This window comes from Trichomonas vaginalis, chromosome VI (genome assembly GCF_026262505.1).
Source record: "Trichomonas vaginalis G3 chromosome VI, whole genome shotgun sequence".
Taxonomy (NCBI): domain Eukaryota; phylum Parabasalia; order Trichomonadida; family Trichomonadidae; genus Trichomonas; species Trichomonas vaginalis.
The window spans coordinates 11,056,639-11,071,497 of record NC_067208.1 but is presented as its reverse complement, the minus strand read 5'-3'; the positions used below and the strand labels follow the sequence as shown (position 1 = coordinate 11,071,497).

Genomic DNA, 14,859 nt, shown 5'->3' with positions numbered 1-14,859 from the left:
ACTTTTTGTTAGTTTGAATATAGTCTTATCGGAACCATCCAAACCTTCGAACTTCACTATATGGTTGTAATTTCTTATAGCATATCTTATAGCATCTTTGTCATCTACTATGGTTATTTTTGACTCAATAGGAGATAAAATGGTTTTGCCATAAATGCTGTTCAAAATGAGCTTTATAATTTCTTGTAATGGGTTTTCTTCTTTCTTATACTTTAACCTTAACTCAAACAACTTCTTTACTTCATCTCTTATTCTCATATCTCTGTTTCCATCGTAATAGTATCCTTGCAACACTTCACATTTGACACCTTGGTATTTTATGAGGTCCTGTAATGTTATATGGTCAACATACATGAGACAGCAAGTGTTTGAACTTCTGGGAACGTTAAGTTCTGGATTTAGTTCAGGGTCACAAACTATTAAAGGAAAGTGTCTGGGTATACCAATCTCTGTTATCTTAATGAGAACAAAGAAGCCTGACATAAACTTTTCACCAATGGGTTCCTTTTGGTCGTCATCGAATAAATGTCTCATGAGATACTCTGTGCTTAACATCTCATCCTTCAATACTTTTGGAATTCCTTCTAAAGTATACAATCTTGCTATAGCGGATGGATATAATGAAACAGCGTCGAAGTCAGCAATGAGTTTCTTTTTGCTCTTTTGTTTAATGTTATCTGACAACATACATCTTCCACCTTGAATGCATCTCGAAATAAATTCTCTTGGTTTATTTGAGAGGTCATAAAGATTTCCATTCGGGAAATATACTCTGTTCTCAAACAATTTGTTAGCAATAGAACAAATACTAACGTAGTCATAAATGTTTAAATCAAACTCTTTCAATAAGTCATTGCGGAACTTTACAAAACCTTCTCTTAAAATTCTTACATCTTGTTTGCAGTAAAACGTGCTATACTTTTCTAAGTCGAAGTGGTTTTCATCTATTCTGCAACCTTTGATGGAATCTATGTTCTTCATAAATGTATCTGCATCCTTGACAAACTTACAAGCTTCAGAAATGACACCAGTTCTGTTGTCATTTGCTAACAAAGTACTGCTGTAGTAGTTGTATGGAAATACTTCTTTCGGTCCTGTTTGTAAGTTAAACATAGCAGGAAATAGTTTAAGTTTCTTATTTATAACACTGTAAGAGTCTTTTATAATAATTGCCCGTCCTTTATATAAACCAGTTATTTGCATTGTTCGTGAACCTTTAATGATGGGAGTTCCTTTCACTTCTGTCATGTGTCTTAAGATGAAGTTTATGTCATAGCTGAGGTTATGGAAATATATTAAACTCTTGTCAGGAAGTCGTTCCAAAAATTCTGTTGCACAATTCTGACCCCAAATGCTTTGACTCACTGAACCATTTTCACTGTCGTAACAGATGTTAAACGCTTTATGAAAGCCGTCTGTGCTACACTCAAAGTCAGCAAAGAAAACGTGCTCAGGTATGAATTTACATTTAGCTTTATTTACTTCTTTTGACTCTGCTTTCTTCTTCAGTTGTACACAATACTTTGGAGCATATGTCAAATCTTTAAATGGTGCAAGGTTCTGTTTATATAAATCAGTCGTATATGTGAAAAGTTCTCCATAAGAAATAGGTTCGAAATATTTGCACTCCCACAATGTTTTCATAACATCCCATAACGGTGTTGTTCTATCATAACGAACTACATATTTATCTTCTCTCTTTGTATAAATCTTCATCTGTTTCTCAATGTTCATTCCACCACAAGCTTTGAGAATTTCTTTATAGTTGCGAATGAAGTATGTTGTCATTGGAAGTCTTTCATTTAGCATGTAGTGGTCTTCAACAAGAAGTAAGTCAATAGTTCGAACAGTTTCACATTCTTTTGGTATATATCTCTTTATTTCATTATGTCTTGAGTCATTGAAATAACCAATGGTAACATTGAATGCTATACCTGTTGAATCGGAAATTTCTTGTACTTTACTTTGGGGAAAGTCTCTAACACGAATGACTTCTCTCATGTGGTCAATAGTTTCTTCATCTACTCCAGCTTGAATGCAAGCATAAACGAAACAATTGTCTTCTGTCATAAGTGCTGCAGTTCTTTTGTTCAGTTCATTGAAGATTTGGTAGCGTTCAAGATTTATAGGTAACGTGCAAAGATACTTCCAGAACTGACCGCTTCTCTTCTTATAAAACTTCTTTTCACCATTATCTTTCCAAAAGCTTTCTATAAGTGCTGGGTTTCCTGTTTGCTTAAGAGCTTCCAAAATGGCTTTCTGGTCATTTGTCAGTGTGCTTTCATCTCTATATGGTTTCTTTTTTGGTTTGCCTTTCTTTACATCTGACATCGTTAAGCCTTCATATTCTGTTAAATCATACATCTTTATTTCGGTAAGATTCTTTATGTTTGTCAAGAAGAAGTCATAGTGCATTTCAACAATACCTGCGGCATTTGCTTCTATCTCTGATATAAAGTTCTCCTTCAAGAGCTGATGTAGTAATGTTCCAATATTATTGAGGTTTAACGTAGAACATTCATACTTTCCACCAAGTTTATAACATACCATCCATCTCTGTTGTGAGTTTATTTTAATTTTCTCTAAGAGTCTTATGAAAACCTTACCGAAATGTTTGTGTAAATATTCTCTGTTTGGTTCATCTAAAGCTTCGATGTTAAAGTCAATGAGTCTATTGCCTGACTTCACATTTCTCTTCCTATTCTCTTCATCTTTCTTTAACCATCTCTCACCTTCTTTTGGTTTGTCGTCAATGGAACGAATGACATCATTAGCTTTGCGAACTTGTTCTATAGCACTTTTAAACATCTCTCTTCTCTGTTGTTTCAGTGTGTCGTCTCTTCTTCTTGTTTCACCAACGTTTGCATTTGTTATGTCAAACATTTCACGCCTTACTTCATGTGGTACTGAACGTCTATGATATAAGTCAATAGCAACGTCATTTAAAGGAAATGTTCTTGCATGGACTTCGTCCTCGCCGCGTTGCGACTTTATGAACTCATGAATTCTATCATAAGTTATTTCACCATTGTAGTCTTTAATGAAGTCGGCGAGTGATTTTTTGTTTGTCGCGTAATGTTTTGCAACATCTATGTTAGCTTCTGTAAGAAGTTGTTTTATTTCCGAGTGTTCTAACTTAGACAACTTCCGATACATCTTTAGTAGGAAATAAAAAAATATTTTTTAAAAAATTAGATTACATTTTTAAGTTATTTTTCAAAATAATTTAATATTTTTATTTTAATGAAACACATGCAAGATTGCAAGTTCTTTTCATACAATGCTCTCGCTAATGCCATCAAGAATGAGTTCAATGGTGCTGCAAACGTTAATGTTATCTTTAACAAGAAGTTTGTGAAAGAATCTAAGTTTGGTCAGTATGTCAGACCATTAGCTATTGTCATTGACCGCAAACGTTATACTTCACAAGAGTTAGCAGTTGTGTTGAAACAAAAGGGTTTCTTTGTGAATGTAAAAGATACTCATTATACTGTTATAAAGAACTCCAACATTGACTTCTTCAGTATTGCTTTAAATCTTTCCGAACAGAAAGAATATAAGAAGTGTGAAACATCTGTGAAATATTATCCTTCATCTCTGAAGACAATAACGAACAAAGATGTCATACAAAAATTCTTACCAAAAGTTGAAGAAGCTTCAATTGACATTAACGAAGGAAGTGAAATGGTTGAAGAAATTGACCCTGACGTTATTTGAACAAAAATATATTTTTGGTTAGTCTTCATATCGATATTTTACAACAATTCCCCAATGTATAAACTTTTCATACGCTTTTTCATAAGCTTTATATACCTTCAGAAATTTTGCATAATCTTTAGAAGCATTTAGATATTGTTTAAATGCTTTGTATGTCTTCAAAAATTTTGCATAATCTTTTACATGTTGTTCGTTCTCTTCTTCTGTTAAGAGTTCTGAATATTCTAAATTCATGTTCTTTCATATGAGTTGAGTTCGAATATCTATACTTAAACTCAACTCCTGGAGTACCTGGTGTTTCAATGATGCGGATGTTACCTATTTTCATGAATAGTGGAGTTTGACCACAGCATTCGATTTCAGGGTCGAGATAGTCAATGACACATTGCTTTCCTGTTATTCGTGATATAATATTTTCAAGGTCCTCCTTTGTTAGAATTATTTGGTTCTTACTTATAAGATTTGTCAAAAGCTTCTTATCGTCTTTGAGTAAAATTGTTTGGTATAACTGAAGAAGGTAATGGTCTACGTTATCTGAAGGATTTGTTTGAACATTTGTGTAAGGGTTGTCGTTGGCTTCTCTTGAAAGAACTTGGTCCAGTGGTGGATACTCTAACTTAACATCTGATGTAGCGTTAGCGTTTGAAGCTGTGTTTAAATTCACCGACTTAAGTTCTGGTTCTTTTTCTTTCAAACACTCTGAACTATAGTTCTTTATGACAATATTGTTTGTCGTTCGTGAGTCAACATTTGATGTTGGTTCAATTGGAACATTAACGGCACCAGCTAAGATGGATTTGCTTCTCATTTCATATAGAATAAAAACCTTTTATATGTATGAAATGAACAATATACTCGACAAGGGTTTGAATGTAAAGCTAACGAATGAAAATATTGTTGAATTCACTGAGACAGGTGCTGTGTATAAAGATGTAGAACTACTGAACAAAAGAGCTAAGGGAAGAAGCAGGAACATGAACAAAGGGTGGAAGCCTATAAAAATTTATGTCAATGATGGCTCAGGAGGTTCAAACATAAAGTATGCAGAAAGTTATAGAGTTTATGCTCTCAAAGGTGAAAAGCCTTCATTTAAGAACAGCTATTCTAACGCATATCCTCAAAAGCTAACGGATGGAGAAGTGGATGATATGAATGACAGCAAAAATATTAACAGAAATGGCGACAGAGATGCATGGAATTTGTTTACCATCAGTCAATTGAAGGTTAAGATTTAAAACAATGTTGGTCGTTCCCATGGAATATTTTTGACTTTAATGGTATTAGTCATGATATGAATCTCAAGGTATGAACGAGGAGAGATGAGAGACTTATATGCTTCCCATATCTCTTCAAAAGGTAATGTTATACCTGACTGTTTCCAAATGAGTTCAATATCATAACGTGAGAAACCTTGAAAGATAACGAAGTCAGTTATGAGACGTTTTATGTTTAAAGCTAAAAACCTCCATGTTTGCATAAGTATTGCTACAGTTAAATGGTAATGTCTGACTTTAGTTATGATGTTAGCTAATGGTGAGTCTGGTTTTGACACTAAACCTTTTCCGGCGAAGTCGTCACAAACGAGCAGAGTGTTTGAAGGATACTTTTTGAAGGGGTATTTTGAAAGTTTTGATAGAATGTAGTTTGTCAGTCGTTTCATATCGTAAACTCCTGAGTATTGACGTAAGTGGTGTTTGTCAATAATTCTTTCCATCTCTTCTGAAGTCTTTTGCATTCCTGACTGTATAAACTCTACGATAGCATAATATTTTCTCTTACGTCGAATGTAACGTTGAAGAAATTCAATGAGTTCACTGTCTGGAACTTTAACGACAGACGCTTGAACTTTACTCATGAATGTTTTCGCTGTTGAGTCCATAGAGTCTGAAGTTGCTGATATAATGATTTGGTCATAATATGAATCTTGACCTAAACGCTCTGTTATGAGTATATGACGAATGAGGTTAAATGTCTTACCTGAACCCATCTTTCCACAATAGAAATACACGCCATTTGAACAGAATTCATAATCTTTGCTGAAAGGAAGAATGAGAGAAGAGTTAAGTTTGTCTGTAGTTTCATTCATGTCTTCATCTACATCATGTATTAAATGCTTCATTTTATCTCCATTAAAAATGCAAGTCAGAAATATTCAGAACATAGCACCGAGTCTAACTGACAAGAGTATAAAGATATACTATGAACACGTTATGATGAAACCAACCAAAATTCAAGAAAGTCAGTATACTTATGAATATCCAAGACACTGGGTAGAGTATGTAGGAGGTGAGAAAGCTATTGAAATCAGACAGGTTCGAAGTATTCCAGCAGGAAGAACAATATTATTGAAGAACTTTAATGTTTTGAGATATAATGATGAAACAAAGAAGCAAGATAGTTTCCCTGTTGCTGTGTATGTGAACCTAGACACAGGAGATGACATGAAAGTTTTTAACACAAAGCTTCAAACGGTATTGAAAGAACAACTTATAGCAGAAGGACACCCATTACCTTCTGAAGTTACCATAGCATATAATTTTGAAACAAATGCAATAGATTTTAAAATTGTCTCTGCAAAGAAGTCAGGTTTTACATTTAATGAAGCAGATGTATATTCGAATGAAAACTTCAAAGCTATTGCATGGTTAGATAATGACGATTGCTTTAAGAAAATATTTAAATTCAGTGACTCAAAGATGTCAATAGATGACCTTCGTGGAATGTTACCATCGACGTTTACAGTTGAAGGTTCAGCAGGATTGCTTACAAGATTGTCAATTGGTGGCGTTTGGTCTCGTGAGAACATTGTTATAAAATCCAGTATAAGTGAATTTGCTGAAGAATATATATTATGTTTTTCAAACTACATGTATTCGCCACCGAAGCATTATAGTATAACAAACTTCGTCAGTAAGTTTAACATAAGACTTGTCGAACCTTCTTCAATGAAAGATGTTGTGCTACCTAAAGATGGAAAGGATGGACTCATTATTGAAATGATTTTAATTGCATATTAAATGAGCTTGTTCATGAAAGTCATTCATGATGAAATAACTGTTGTAGAAGATGTTAGCAATTGTTCAGACATTTTGAAGCGTATAGATGATATAAGAAAGAAGTTAGATAGACCGCAAAGCGGTGAGGGCGAAGCCCGTGAGAACGTTTATGTTTCATTGACTTTCTCCAGTAACGAGAACTTTTATGAGATAATATTGAAGAGAGATGATTTTAATATGATGTAAATGGTAGATTGGGCAGCTTTAGGCGCAATGGGAACAAAAGCATTAGCATTTGGAGCAAAAGCACTTGGAGCTTATGACGCAGTAAATAAAATGAGTGGAGGAAGAGTTTCGAAGACATTAGACGCAAATAAAGGAAAGATAGGAGGCTGGGTTGCAAAGAAGTTAAGATTAAATAAAATAGGGCTCATAAATAAAGCATCCAATTTGGTTGCGACTGAGTCGGAAAATGCTTTAGGAAAGGACGATGAGTTTGCAAAACACGCAAAAGACTTTAATGACCAGATGAAAGGTGAAACAATGCATTTAAATAGAGTCGATGGAACTAAAGAAAATGTTTCTTCTCCACAACTTCCACCAGCAGTTCTTCCGTATGGTCCCTATGGAATGTATGTAAACCCTTATGAACGACCATTTGACACATTGACTGGTGGAAGTAATTGGTATCATTATGGACGAAGAAGAAAGACAGTCAAGTTGGAGACAGACGTGAAGAAAGCAACTAAAAAGAAACCAAGGAAGAGAGTTATAAAGCAATGAATTCAAGTGGGTGAAAAACCGGGTGAAAAAAGAGGTGAGATTTCACCACTTCACCTTAATTTATTTTTTCACCTCTGACAACGTTTATTTTTATTTTATTTTATTATTTAGTGAGTTAGAAGAGAGTTATAAAGCAATGAATTCAAGTGGGTGAAAAACCGGGTGAAAAAAGAGGTGAGATTTCACCACTTCACCTTAATTTATTTTGTGCTATGTTTTCATACGCGTGAAGGTAGTGATATCATTTATTTTTTATTTTATTTTATTAAAATTATTTTTATTTTATTTTTATGTAAATGACGAAAACTATCGAGATAACAAACTACAACGGTCATGAGTTCAAGAACTTGTTCTTCGTTCCTCGTGAAAATACATTCTATCAGATACGAGGGAGAAAGGGTAAAGTTAATTTGAGCGTTTATGAAGGAATGAAGAATGGAAAGTTTATACAAGCAATAGATACAAACGGTAAACGTGTTTCATTAGCTTTGTCAAAACTTACAGGTATAAACTATGACAGTGATTTTAACCTATATGAAGAAGAAAGTGAGTCAGAAGAATATGAACTATTGTGTGAAGCACAGCAATGGGAAGAGTTGCAATACTTTTGTAAGTGAGAACGTTTATTTTTACAGTAGTGAAGTCGTTTGTGAAAATGTTAGTGAGGTGAAGTGGTTGGCGGCTTTGTAAATATTTAAGGTTAAGTTAGTGTTGTCGTTTGTGTTGTAAAATATACGTTAACGGTTTTGTAAAGTGTCAAATTCACATATAATGGGTAAGGAGGCGCGCAGTGCCTCCGTACACTTGATATGTATACTAACTAAGAAGTCGCAATGCGGTGGGGCTGATGCCCATAAAACTAAAGTAATTGAAAACGATAAAGAGAAGAAGGAAATAATTGAAAAGTTAGAAACTTACCGTTCAATCCTTAAACTGAGTGAAGCAAAAATAAAAGAATTTAATAGAATAAATAAATTGCTTGGAAGAGATGAATTTAATAAAGATGAATTTTTAAACTCTATCCAAATTTAATTTTTTCTTAGTGTCACCACGTCACCATGTCACCAGGTTAATTAACTTCTTTTAAAAAGTGTGACAACATGACATTTTGACAACAGTCCAGGAAATAAATTTTATCGTCAATGTTTACGTTAATGTTTTCATAAATGTTTTCATTAATTTTTTTAGTGTCACCACGTCACCATGTCACCAGGTTAATTAACTTCTTTTAAAAAGTGTGACAACATGACATTTTGACAACAGTCCAGGAAATAAATTTTATCGTCAATGTTTACGTTAATGTTTTCATAAATGTTTTCATTAATTTTTTTAGTGTCACCACGTCACCATGTCACCAGGTTAATTAACTTCTTTTAAAAAGTGTGACAACATGACATTTTGACAACAGTCCAGGAAATTTGATGCAGCCCAAAAATAAAGTTAGTTTTAAAATTATTTTTATTTTTTTATTCCTATATAAATGACAGCAACAAACAACAACAGCAACTTTATCGTTTCTGATGAAAATATCATTGATTCATTAGCTGAGGAATTAGTTACGGCAGAAACTAAAACCCTCAACGAAAGAATTGGTGAAAACAAGATTGATTTACATAACTACCTCAAACACGATGGAGGAAGAGGAAGGAAAACTGGTATGGTTTTATTAGTAAATAAAATATCAAATTTAACGATTATAGATGTTGATATCAATAAATCGTACAATAATGAACTTAAAGAAACAGTTAGAAAAGACATTCTATCAAAACTTTCGGATAAAGATGTTATCGTTAAAACCGCTTCAGGAGGTCTTCACATTTATTGCAACACTAATTTCTTTTATGCAGTTTCGAACAGAATGATTAAATGTTATTCATGTAATGATTATGATATCGATATCATGACTTCTATTGATGATTCAAAACGTTCATTAGTGGTTATGGCTGATTCAAGAGTTCGAAAGAATGCAACAGAACCAATCAATACATACTCATTCATTCGTGGAAGTTATGATTCAACATTAACTAGAACAGTGAATGATATATTAAATGATTTGAATATTAAGGTAAGAGTTGAACAAAAGAACGAAGAAATAAAGACTATCATGAATGAAAACAAAGATGTAAACATTGACGATAAACTTGCCCAGAGCATAGTCGATGGTATTAGTGATTTTGAAGTACATAATGACGGTGGAAACATGAATTTAGAAAAAGAAGTTACATTATTCACACTGTTTCAAGCAATTAATTTGTTACCTAATCATTTAATTAATGAAGCCTACGATAACGTTTATAACTTCTGCAGTTTAACAGAAAATGCAAAAAGTAATTTTGAAAAAGCACGTAGTAGATATGCACATTTAATGACTTCTCCATTTGTTTTAGTGAAGATTCTGAAACTATATCAAAAAGAATATTATAATGAAAACGTTTTACCTTTATTACGTAAGCCAAAAATAACATTTGATATAAAACTTGATGATTCATTCTTGATAACAGATATTAGACGCAAGGCTGAAAATCATCAGTATAAAAACAGTTCTGAAGTAATTGAGGATTTATCACGTGTAATCCGTTTTGTAGATTGTGGAAATAAATATTTCATTCAGAAAGATTACAACATACACGACAAAATGAATCAAATATCATTCGTTCTTCAATCAAACATGAAAGAGTCACTCAAAATGATTAAATTATTTAAAGAAGAAGGTAAAACCATAACAGCATGGGACGTACTATTAAATCAATTGTCTTCATTAACCGTTAAGGGTGTTTGCTTTAAATCTGATTCCCCAGATGTTTTCTCAACGTTTCAGGGTTATAAATACAACATTCTTGAAAAGCCTGATTACTCAAAAATTGAAATGTTTATGAATTTCATTAAAGAAGCCATTTGTGATAATAATGATGAAGTGTATAAATACCTTCTCGGCTGGATTGCATCAATGATTCAACATCCTGGAATCAAGAATGAAACAGCAATTATTTTGAAAGGACTTCAGGGAACAGGTAAAAACAGATTTACAGACATTATTTCTGAACTCCTCGCTGGTTATTCATGTAAAAACATTACTGAAATAAGTGAGCTAACGGGTAATTTCAATTCAGTAGTTGAGAATAAAATGTTTCTTGTACTTAATGAACTCAAGAATGTTGGTGAAGATAGACTCGCAAACTTCAACGCTTTGAAATCAATTATAACGGATAATGAGATTAGAATTAATGAAAAGAATCAACCCAGAAGAACTGCTCAGAATGTTGCCAATTTCATTTTGGTAACTAATAACGTTTACCCTGTCAAAATTGAAGTTGGAGACAGAAGATACGTAGTTTTAAGGGTTAATGGTAAATTCAAGGGTCAATTTGATTACTTCAAGAATTTGATGAATTCATGCACAAAGGAATTTTATGATAATTTACTGACGTATTTTATGCAATATGACCTTTCATCATTTAATGTACGAATCATACCGATGACTGAAGCCAAACAAGATTTAATAGAATTATCAACAAATCCTTTAGATGAATGGATAAATACACATTATGATGAATTGTGTGCAGGTATGACGTGTAAAAATGCTCTATTCTGCAAACCATCAGACATGAAAGACAAAAACTTTCAAATGAGCATTAAGGATAAATGTGAAAGGAAACAGAGAAGAATAGATGGTAAACAGACGTGGTGTTATGTTTTGAAAGAAGAAATGAAAGGATTATATAAACAGGTTGAACCAAACGATAATGAGGATTCATTTACTGATGATGAAATACCCGTAAATGAGCCGCTAAGCGGCGAGACCTGAAGGTCTAGCAGTATAAAGTATGATTTGAATTTATTTTTGCATTAATCCTGCTGTGTTGTCAAAATGTCATGTTGTCACACTTTTTAAAAGAAGTTAATTAACCTGGTGACATGGTGACGTGGTGACATGGTGACCTGGTGACACCTTCAGTTATTCAAAAATAATTCATAAATAAAATTTCTTTTATATTTGATATCACTGCACCACCTTTGCAAACGAATTCGAAATGGTCATTTTATTAAGTTCATCTTTAGTTAATTTGAATGGATTCGCTAATGTTCCACCTTGAGCCACAACACTCGCCCCGGCTAATTGTGAAGAACCTGGGATAAGTACTCCATGAAATGATTTCATTGGTATCATTAATTTTAACTTCGGATCAAATATTGGGTTTCCATCTTTATCTCTTCCAATAACACCATATGGTAGAATCTTCATTTATACTAAAATAAAAATTTAAATTATGCCGTTCTAAAGTTTGTGAAACAAACATTGAGCGTTCATTGAACGCGGTGCCACGCATAAACTGTAATATACGGTGGCATATAATCTTCACCCGAACCTGTTGAATTTGTTGTGAAAGTGTGTGAATGATTTCCTCCTGGTTCAGTTGGTCGAAAAGTCTTTTTTGCTGAATGGTTATAAGATGGAGATAAAACGTCATAGCCAGCTTCATAGTCTGAGTTGTATAATGGGTGGTCTCTTAATGAGTGGATATGGTCGCCAGAAAAGTTTGTAGTTCCTGTATGAGTGTGCGGTGGAAGGTTTGCTTCTTTAATTTTCTTCGAACCTCCTGTTTGCTTTGAATATCTAGCACAGTATAAGAATTTATCTACAATCTGCTTCCACGTGTGATAAATAAATATGTCTGTTATAACTTACAGGATATGAATATACCATACCACCTGAAACAAGAACACAAACATTTGAAGCATAACATAAAGCTTCAATGTCTCCATCAGCTTGAAAAATTTGTTCAAAACGACCAAATGGTATTGAATATGATCTATAAATTTTATCATTTTGTAGGATAAAATACATGCTGTTAATGTAATACCATTTACTTGTATAATCAATTTTCAAATCTGATGACATCATACTAAACATATAATAATTTATCCCATCCTCACTAATGAAAATTTGATTGGCTTCATAAATTAGTACCCATTTATTATTAACACATCTAATAGGTTTATTTGGATATTTAAATTTAGCATCTTGATTTAAATTACATTTGAACCATTGGATACAATCGAATGAATAACAAGGGCAAAAATCATCTCCAACCGTTATCATTCCCATAAATTTACCGTTATTATATTCAACATATAAAATTCTTGGATTAATGATTGGCTTTCGTGTATCAGGATTCAAAACAGATGGAGTAAATGATTCATAGTTTTTAAAATCATTTGTTTTAAAATAATAAAGCACGCCAGCTGTATAAAATAAATACGTGGTCACTCCATCGAAACATAACCATTCAATAGATTGAAATGTTTTATCTGATGATTTCATAAAATTTAAAAATGGTGGAGTAAAATAGACCTCTGATTGTTTTATTTCTTCATTAACAAATGATATATCAGCTTTCTTCATTAATTCAGTATTAATGAATGAAATAACTTTTTCCTTATCTGCTTTCTTCTTTAACTCATTGTTAACATATGTTTTATCTGCTTTCTTCTCTAATTCATCATTAACATAAGTTTTATCCGCTTTAAGGTCTAAACATCCTGAAACCCATTCTGTATCAGCTTTAACTTTAAAAGTCTCCGATGTCCATTCATGATACCCTTCAACCTTTTCTTTAATTTCATTATCTTTTTCATTAACATAAACCAAATTTGCCTTCTTATTTAATTTCCAGTCAACATAACTTTTAAATGCTTTTTGATTAATTACTCTTGAATTTTCATTAACTCTGAAATTTAAATTATCATAATTACTTTTAACTGTTGCATTTGTTTGATTACCCAGATTTTCCTTACTTTTACCACTCCCCATGTAATTTCTGGGGAAAATGATAATTCATTTTTTTATGGATGAATAGATCGTTTTCCTAGAAAGGACCCCATATCTCTGGCTAAAAAGAGTGTCAGATCCTAAATAGGTTATTGATCTAGTGTACAAATCCAATAAAAAGCCTATTTTTTTGGCTTTTTTGGTGCCCATTTTTTCGAAGATCTACATGAATATGAGGAAACCATCGGATTTTTTTGGTTAACCCACATCTTCATGTAGTCTGGACTATCTTTCCTCGAAGGACCTCTTTACGGGTGTAAAAACTCATAAAGTTCTCAAAAGATTCATTCTCGATCTCCATGCTGAAAGAATTTACAATAAAAAAGAGATCTACGCATCAAACTACAGCCATAAATGAACTGAACCCCTAAAGCTCAGCTCTTAGTTTATCAAAAACGTCGAAATCCTTCTCATTGCAATCAAATTTTCTCAATAACTCATAAGAAAAATCGAATTTTGATTAAGCCGATGTTATAGGTATCACAAATACTACAAACTTGAGCAATATCGAAATTGCCAGCAAAAGTTGAAATTGCATTGCTCATATTTGTTTTGTAAACTAAAAATCTGCTTATATTATTCATTAATTTTTTATATATTATTCATATACTTTAATAAAAACAATACTATTTCACCTTAAAAATGAATTTCATAAGTCAATATTATTTTTTTGAAAATGTATCAATTTTCGATTAAAACAACATGAGAATAAAATTTACGCAAAATTATTTTAAAAAATGGTTTTAAAAATTTACAATTGATTAAGAATAAGATTGCAAGAAGTTTTGAAGTTTAATTTTAAGAAAAAAAATTCGGATATTATTCATGGATCTAAGTAATCTGATATTTGAGTATCGGCACTATGCATAAAACATATATTTATAGTTTTTTTGGATTTTTATGATTTTAAATATATTCAAATTTGGCAATCCAATAGATTTTTAAAAAATAGGTAAATAAAAATAGATTACATATGCAGCAGATTTAGAACATGAAACAAATCTTATAGTGACCCAAAAAAAATTCATGATCCAAAAAAGAAAAAAATTGGTTAAATGGAAATCAAACCTTGGCATAATGAATCATTATGTCGGATGTTTCCACTACACCGGCAGTTCGAAAAATACCCTTGGTGGTTCTATTTAATAGCTACTCCCAACGATAGGCGGTGTCCCCAGCTTTAGAGGGGTGGTAAAAGTAAGGAAAATCTGGGTAATTCTGTTATTTAATTCATCGAATTGAACATGTGTATGATCAACATCCGCTTTCTTCATTAATTCAGTATTAATGTATTCCTTATCCGCTTTCTTCATTAATTCAGTATTAACGTAAGTTGGTATGTGTTAGTTGTGTACTGAGGCACTGCGCGCCTCCTTACCCATTATATGTGAATTTGACACTTTACAAAACCGTTAACGTATATTTTACAACACAAACGACAACACTAACTTAACCTTAAATATTTACAAAGCCGCCAACCACTTCACCTCACTAACATTTTCACAAACGACTTCACTACTGTAAAAATAAACG

The 14,859-nt window shown here is 32.5% G+C and overlaps 12 protein-coding genes across 12 annotated transcripts, besides 4 other annotated features; 6 read left to right on the top strand and 6 right to left on the bottom strand.

Annotated features, from left to right (window-relative positions):
* Positions 1-7,564: part of a mobile genetic element that runs on past the window's edge.
* Positions 1-8,318: part of a mobile genetic element that runs on past the window's edge.
* TVAGG3_0844070 (organellar and viral DNA polymerase type B) lies at positions 444-1,644 on the bottom strand (the record flags this gene model as incomplete). Its single annotated transcript, XM_051248963.1, has 1 exon — positions 444-1,644. A coding segment is annotated over one exon (1,201 nt), but the record flags the coding sequence as incomplete, so codon positions are not given.
* Positions 1,743-2,808, bottom strand: TVAGG3_0844060 (organellar and viral DNA polymerase type B; the record flags this gene model as incomplete). Its single annotated transcript, XM_051248962.1, has 1 exon — positions 1,743-2,808. A coding segment is annotated over one exon (1,066 nt), but the record flags the coding sequence as incomplete, so codon positions are not given.
* Positions 3,397-3,717, top strand: TVAGG3_0844050 (uncharacterized protein; the record flags this gene model as incomplete). Its single annotated transcript, XM_051248961.1, has 1 exon — positions 3,397-3,717. A coding segment is annotated over one exon (321 nt), but the record flags the coding sequence as incomplete, so codon positions are not given.
* On the bottom strand, positions 3,857-4,525 carry TVAGG3_0844040 (uncharacterized protein; the record flags this gene model as incomplete). Its single annotated transcript, XM_051248960.1, has 1 exon — positions 3,857-4,525. One exon carries the CDS (start codon positions 4,523-4,525, stop codon positions 3,857-3,859), a length of 669 nt encoding a protein of 222 aa, XP_051084435.1.
* Positions 4,949-5,803, bottom strand: TVAGG3_0844030 (protein of unknown function, DUF4106 family; the record flags this gene model as incomplete). The annotated part of the gene is made up of 1 exon (XM_051248959.1): positions 4,949-5,803. One exon carries the CDS (start codon positions 5,801-5,803, stop codon positions 4,949-4,951), a length of 855 nt encoding a protein of 284 aa, XP_051084434.1.
* TVAGG3_0844020 (uncharacterized protein) lies at positions 5,853-6,734 on the top strand (the record flags this gene model as incomplete). The annotated part of the gene is made up of 1 exon (XM_051248958.1): positions 5,853-6,734. One exon carries the CDS (start codon positions 5,853-5,855, stop codon positions 6,732-6,734), a length of 882 nt encoding a protein of 293 aa, XP_051084433.1.
* On the top strand, positions 6,735-6,959 carry TVAGG3_0844010 (uncharacterized protein; the record flags this gene model as incomplete). Its single annotated transcript, XM_051248957.1, has 1 exon — positions 6,735-6,959. One exon carries the CDS (start codon positions 6,735-6,737, stop codon positions 6,957-6,959), a length of 225 nt encoding a protein of 74 aa, XP_051084432.1.
* On the top strand, positions 6,960-7,496 carry TVAGG3_0844000 (protein of unknown function, DUF4107 family; the record flags this gene model as incomplete). Its single annotated transcript, XM_051248956.1, has 1 exon — positions 6,960-7,496. The coding sequence occupies one exon, from the start codon at positions 6,960-6,962 to the stop codon at positions 7,494-7,496; it is 537 nt and encodes a 178-aa protein (XP_051084431.1).
* A 220-nt stretch (positions 8,319-8,538) lies between the features above and the next one.
* Positions 8,539-12,152: a mobile genetic element.
* On the top strand, positions 8,977-10,149 carry TVAGG3_0843970 (Prim-pol domain family; the record flags this gene model as incomplete). The annotated part of the gene is made up of 1 exon (XM_051248955.1): positions 8,977-10,149. A coding segment is annotated over one exon (1,173 nt), but the record flags the coding sequence as incomplete, so codon positions are not given.
* TVAGG3_0843960 (uncharacterized protein) lies at positions 10,972-11,301 on the top strand (the record flags this gene model as incomplete). Its single annotated transcript, XM_051248954.1, has 1 exon — positions 10,972-11,301. One exon carries the CDS (start codon positions 10,972-10,974, stop codon positions 11,299-11,301), a length of 330 nt encoding a protein of 109 aa, XP_051084429.1.
* On the bottom strand, positions 11,497-11,739 carry TVAGG3_0843950 (uncharacterized protein; the record flags this gene model as incomplete). The annotated part of the gene is made up of 1 exon (XM_001293067.1): positions 11,497-11,739. One exon carries the CDS (start codon positions 11,737-11,739, stop codon positions 11,497-11,499), a length of 243 nt encoding a protein of 80 aa, XP_001293068.1.
* A 188-nt stretch (positions 12,153-12,340) lies between the features above and the next one.
* On the bottom strand, positions 12,341-13,308 carry TVAGG3_0843930 (uncharacterized protein; the record flags this gene model as incomplete). Its single annotated transcript, XM_051248953.1, has 1 exon — positions 12,341-13,308. A coding segment is annotated over one exon (968 nt), but the record flags the coding sequence as incomplete, so codon positions are not given.
* Positions 13,309-14,657: 1,349 nt separating this feature from the next.
* Positions 14,658-14,859: part of a mobile genetic element that runs on past the window's edge.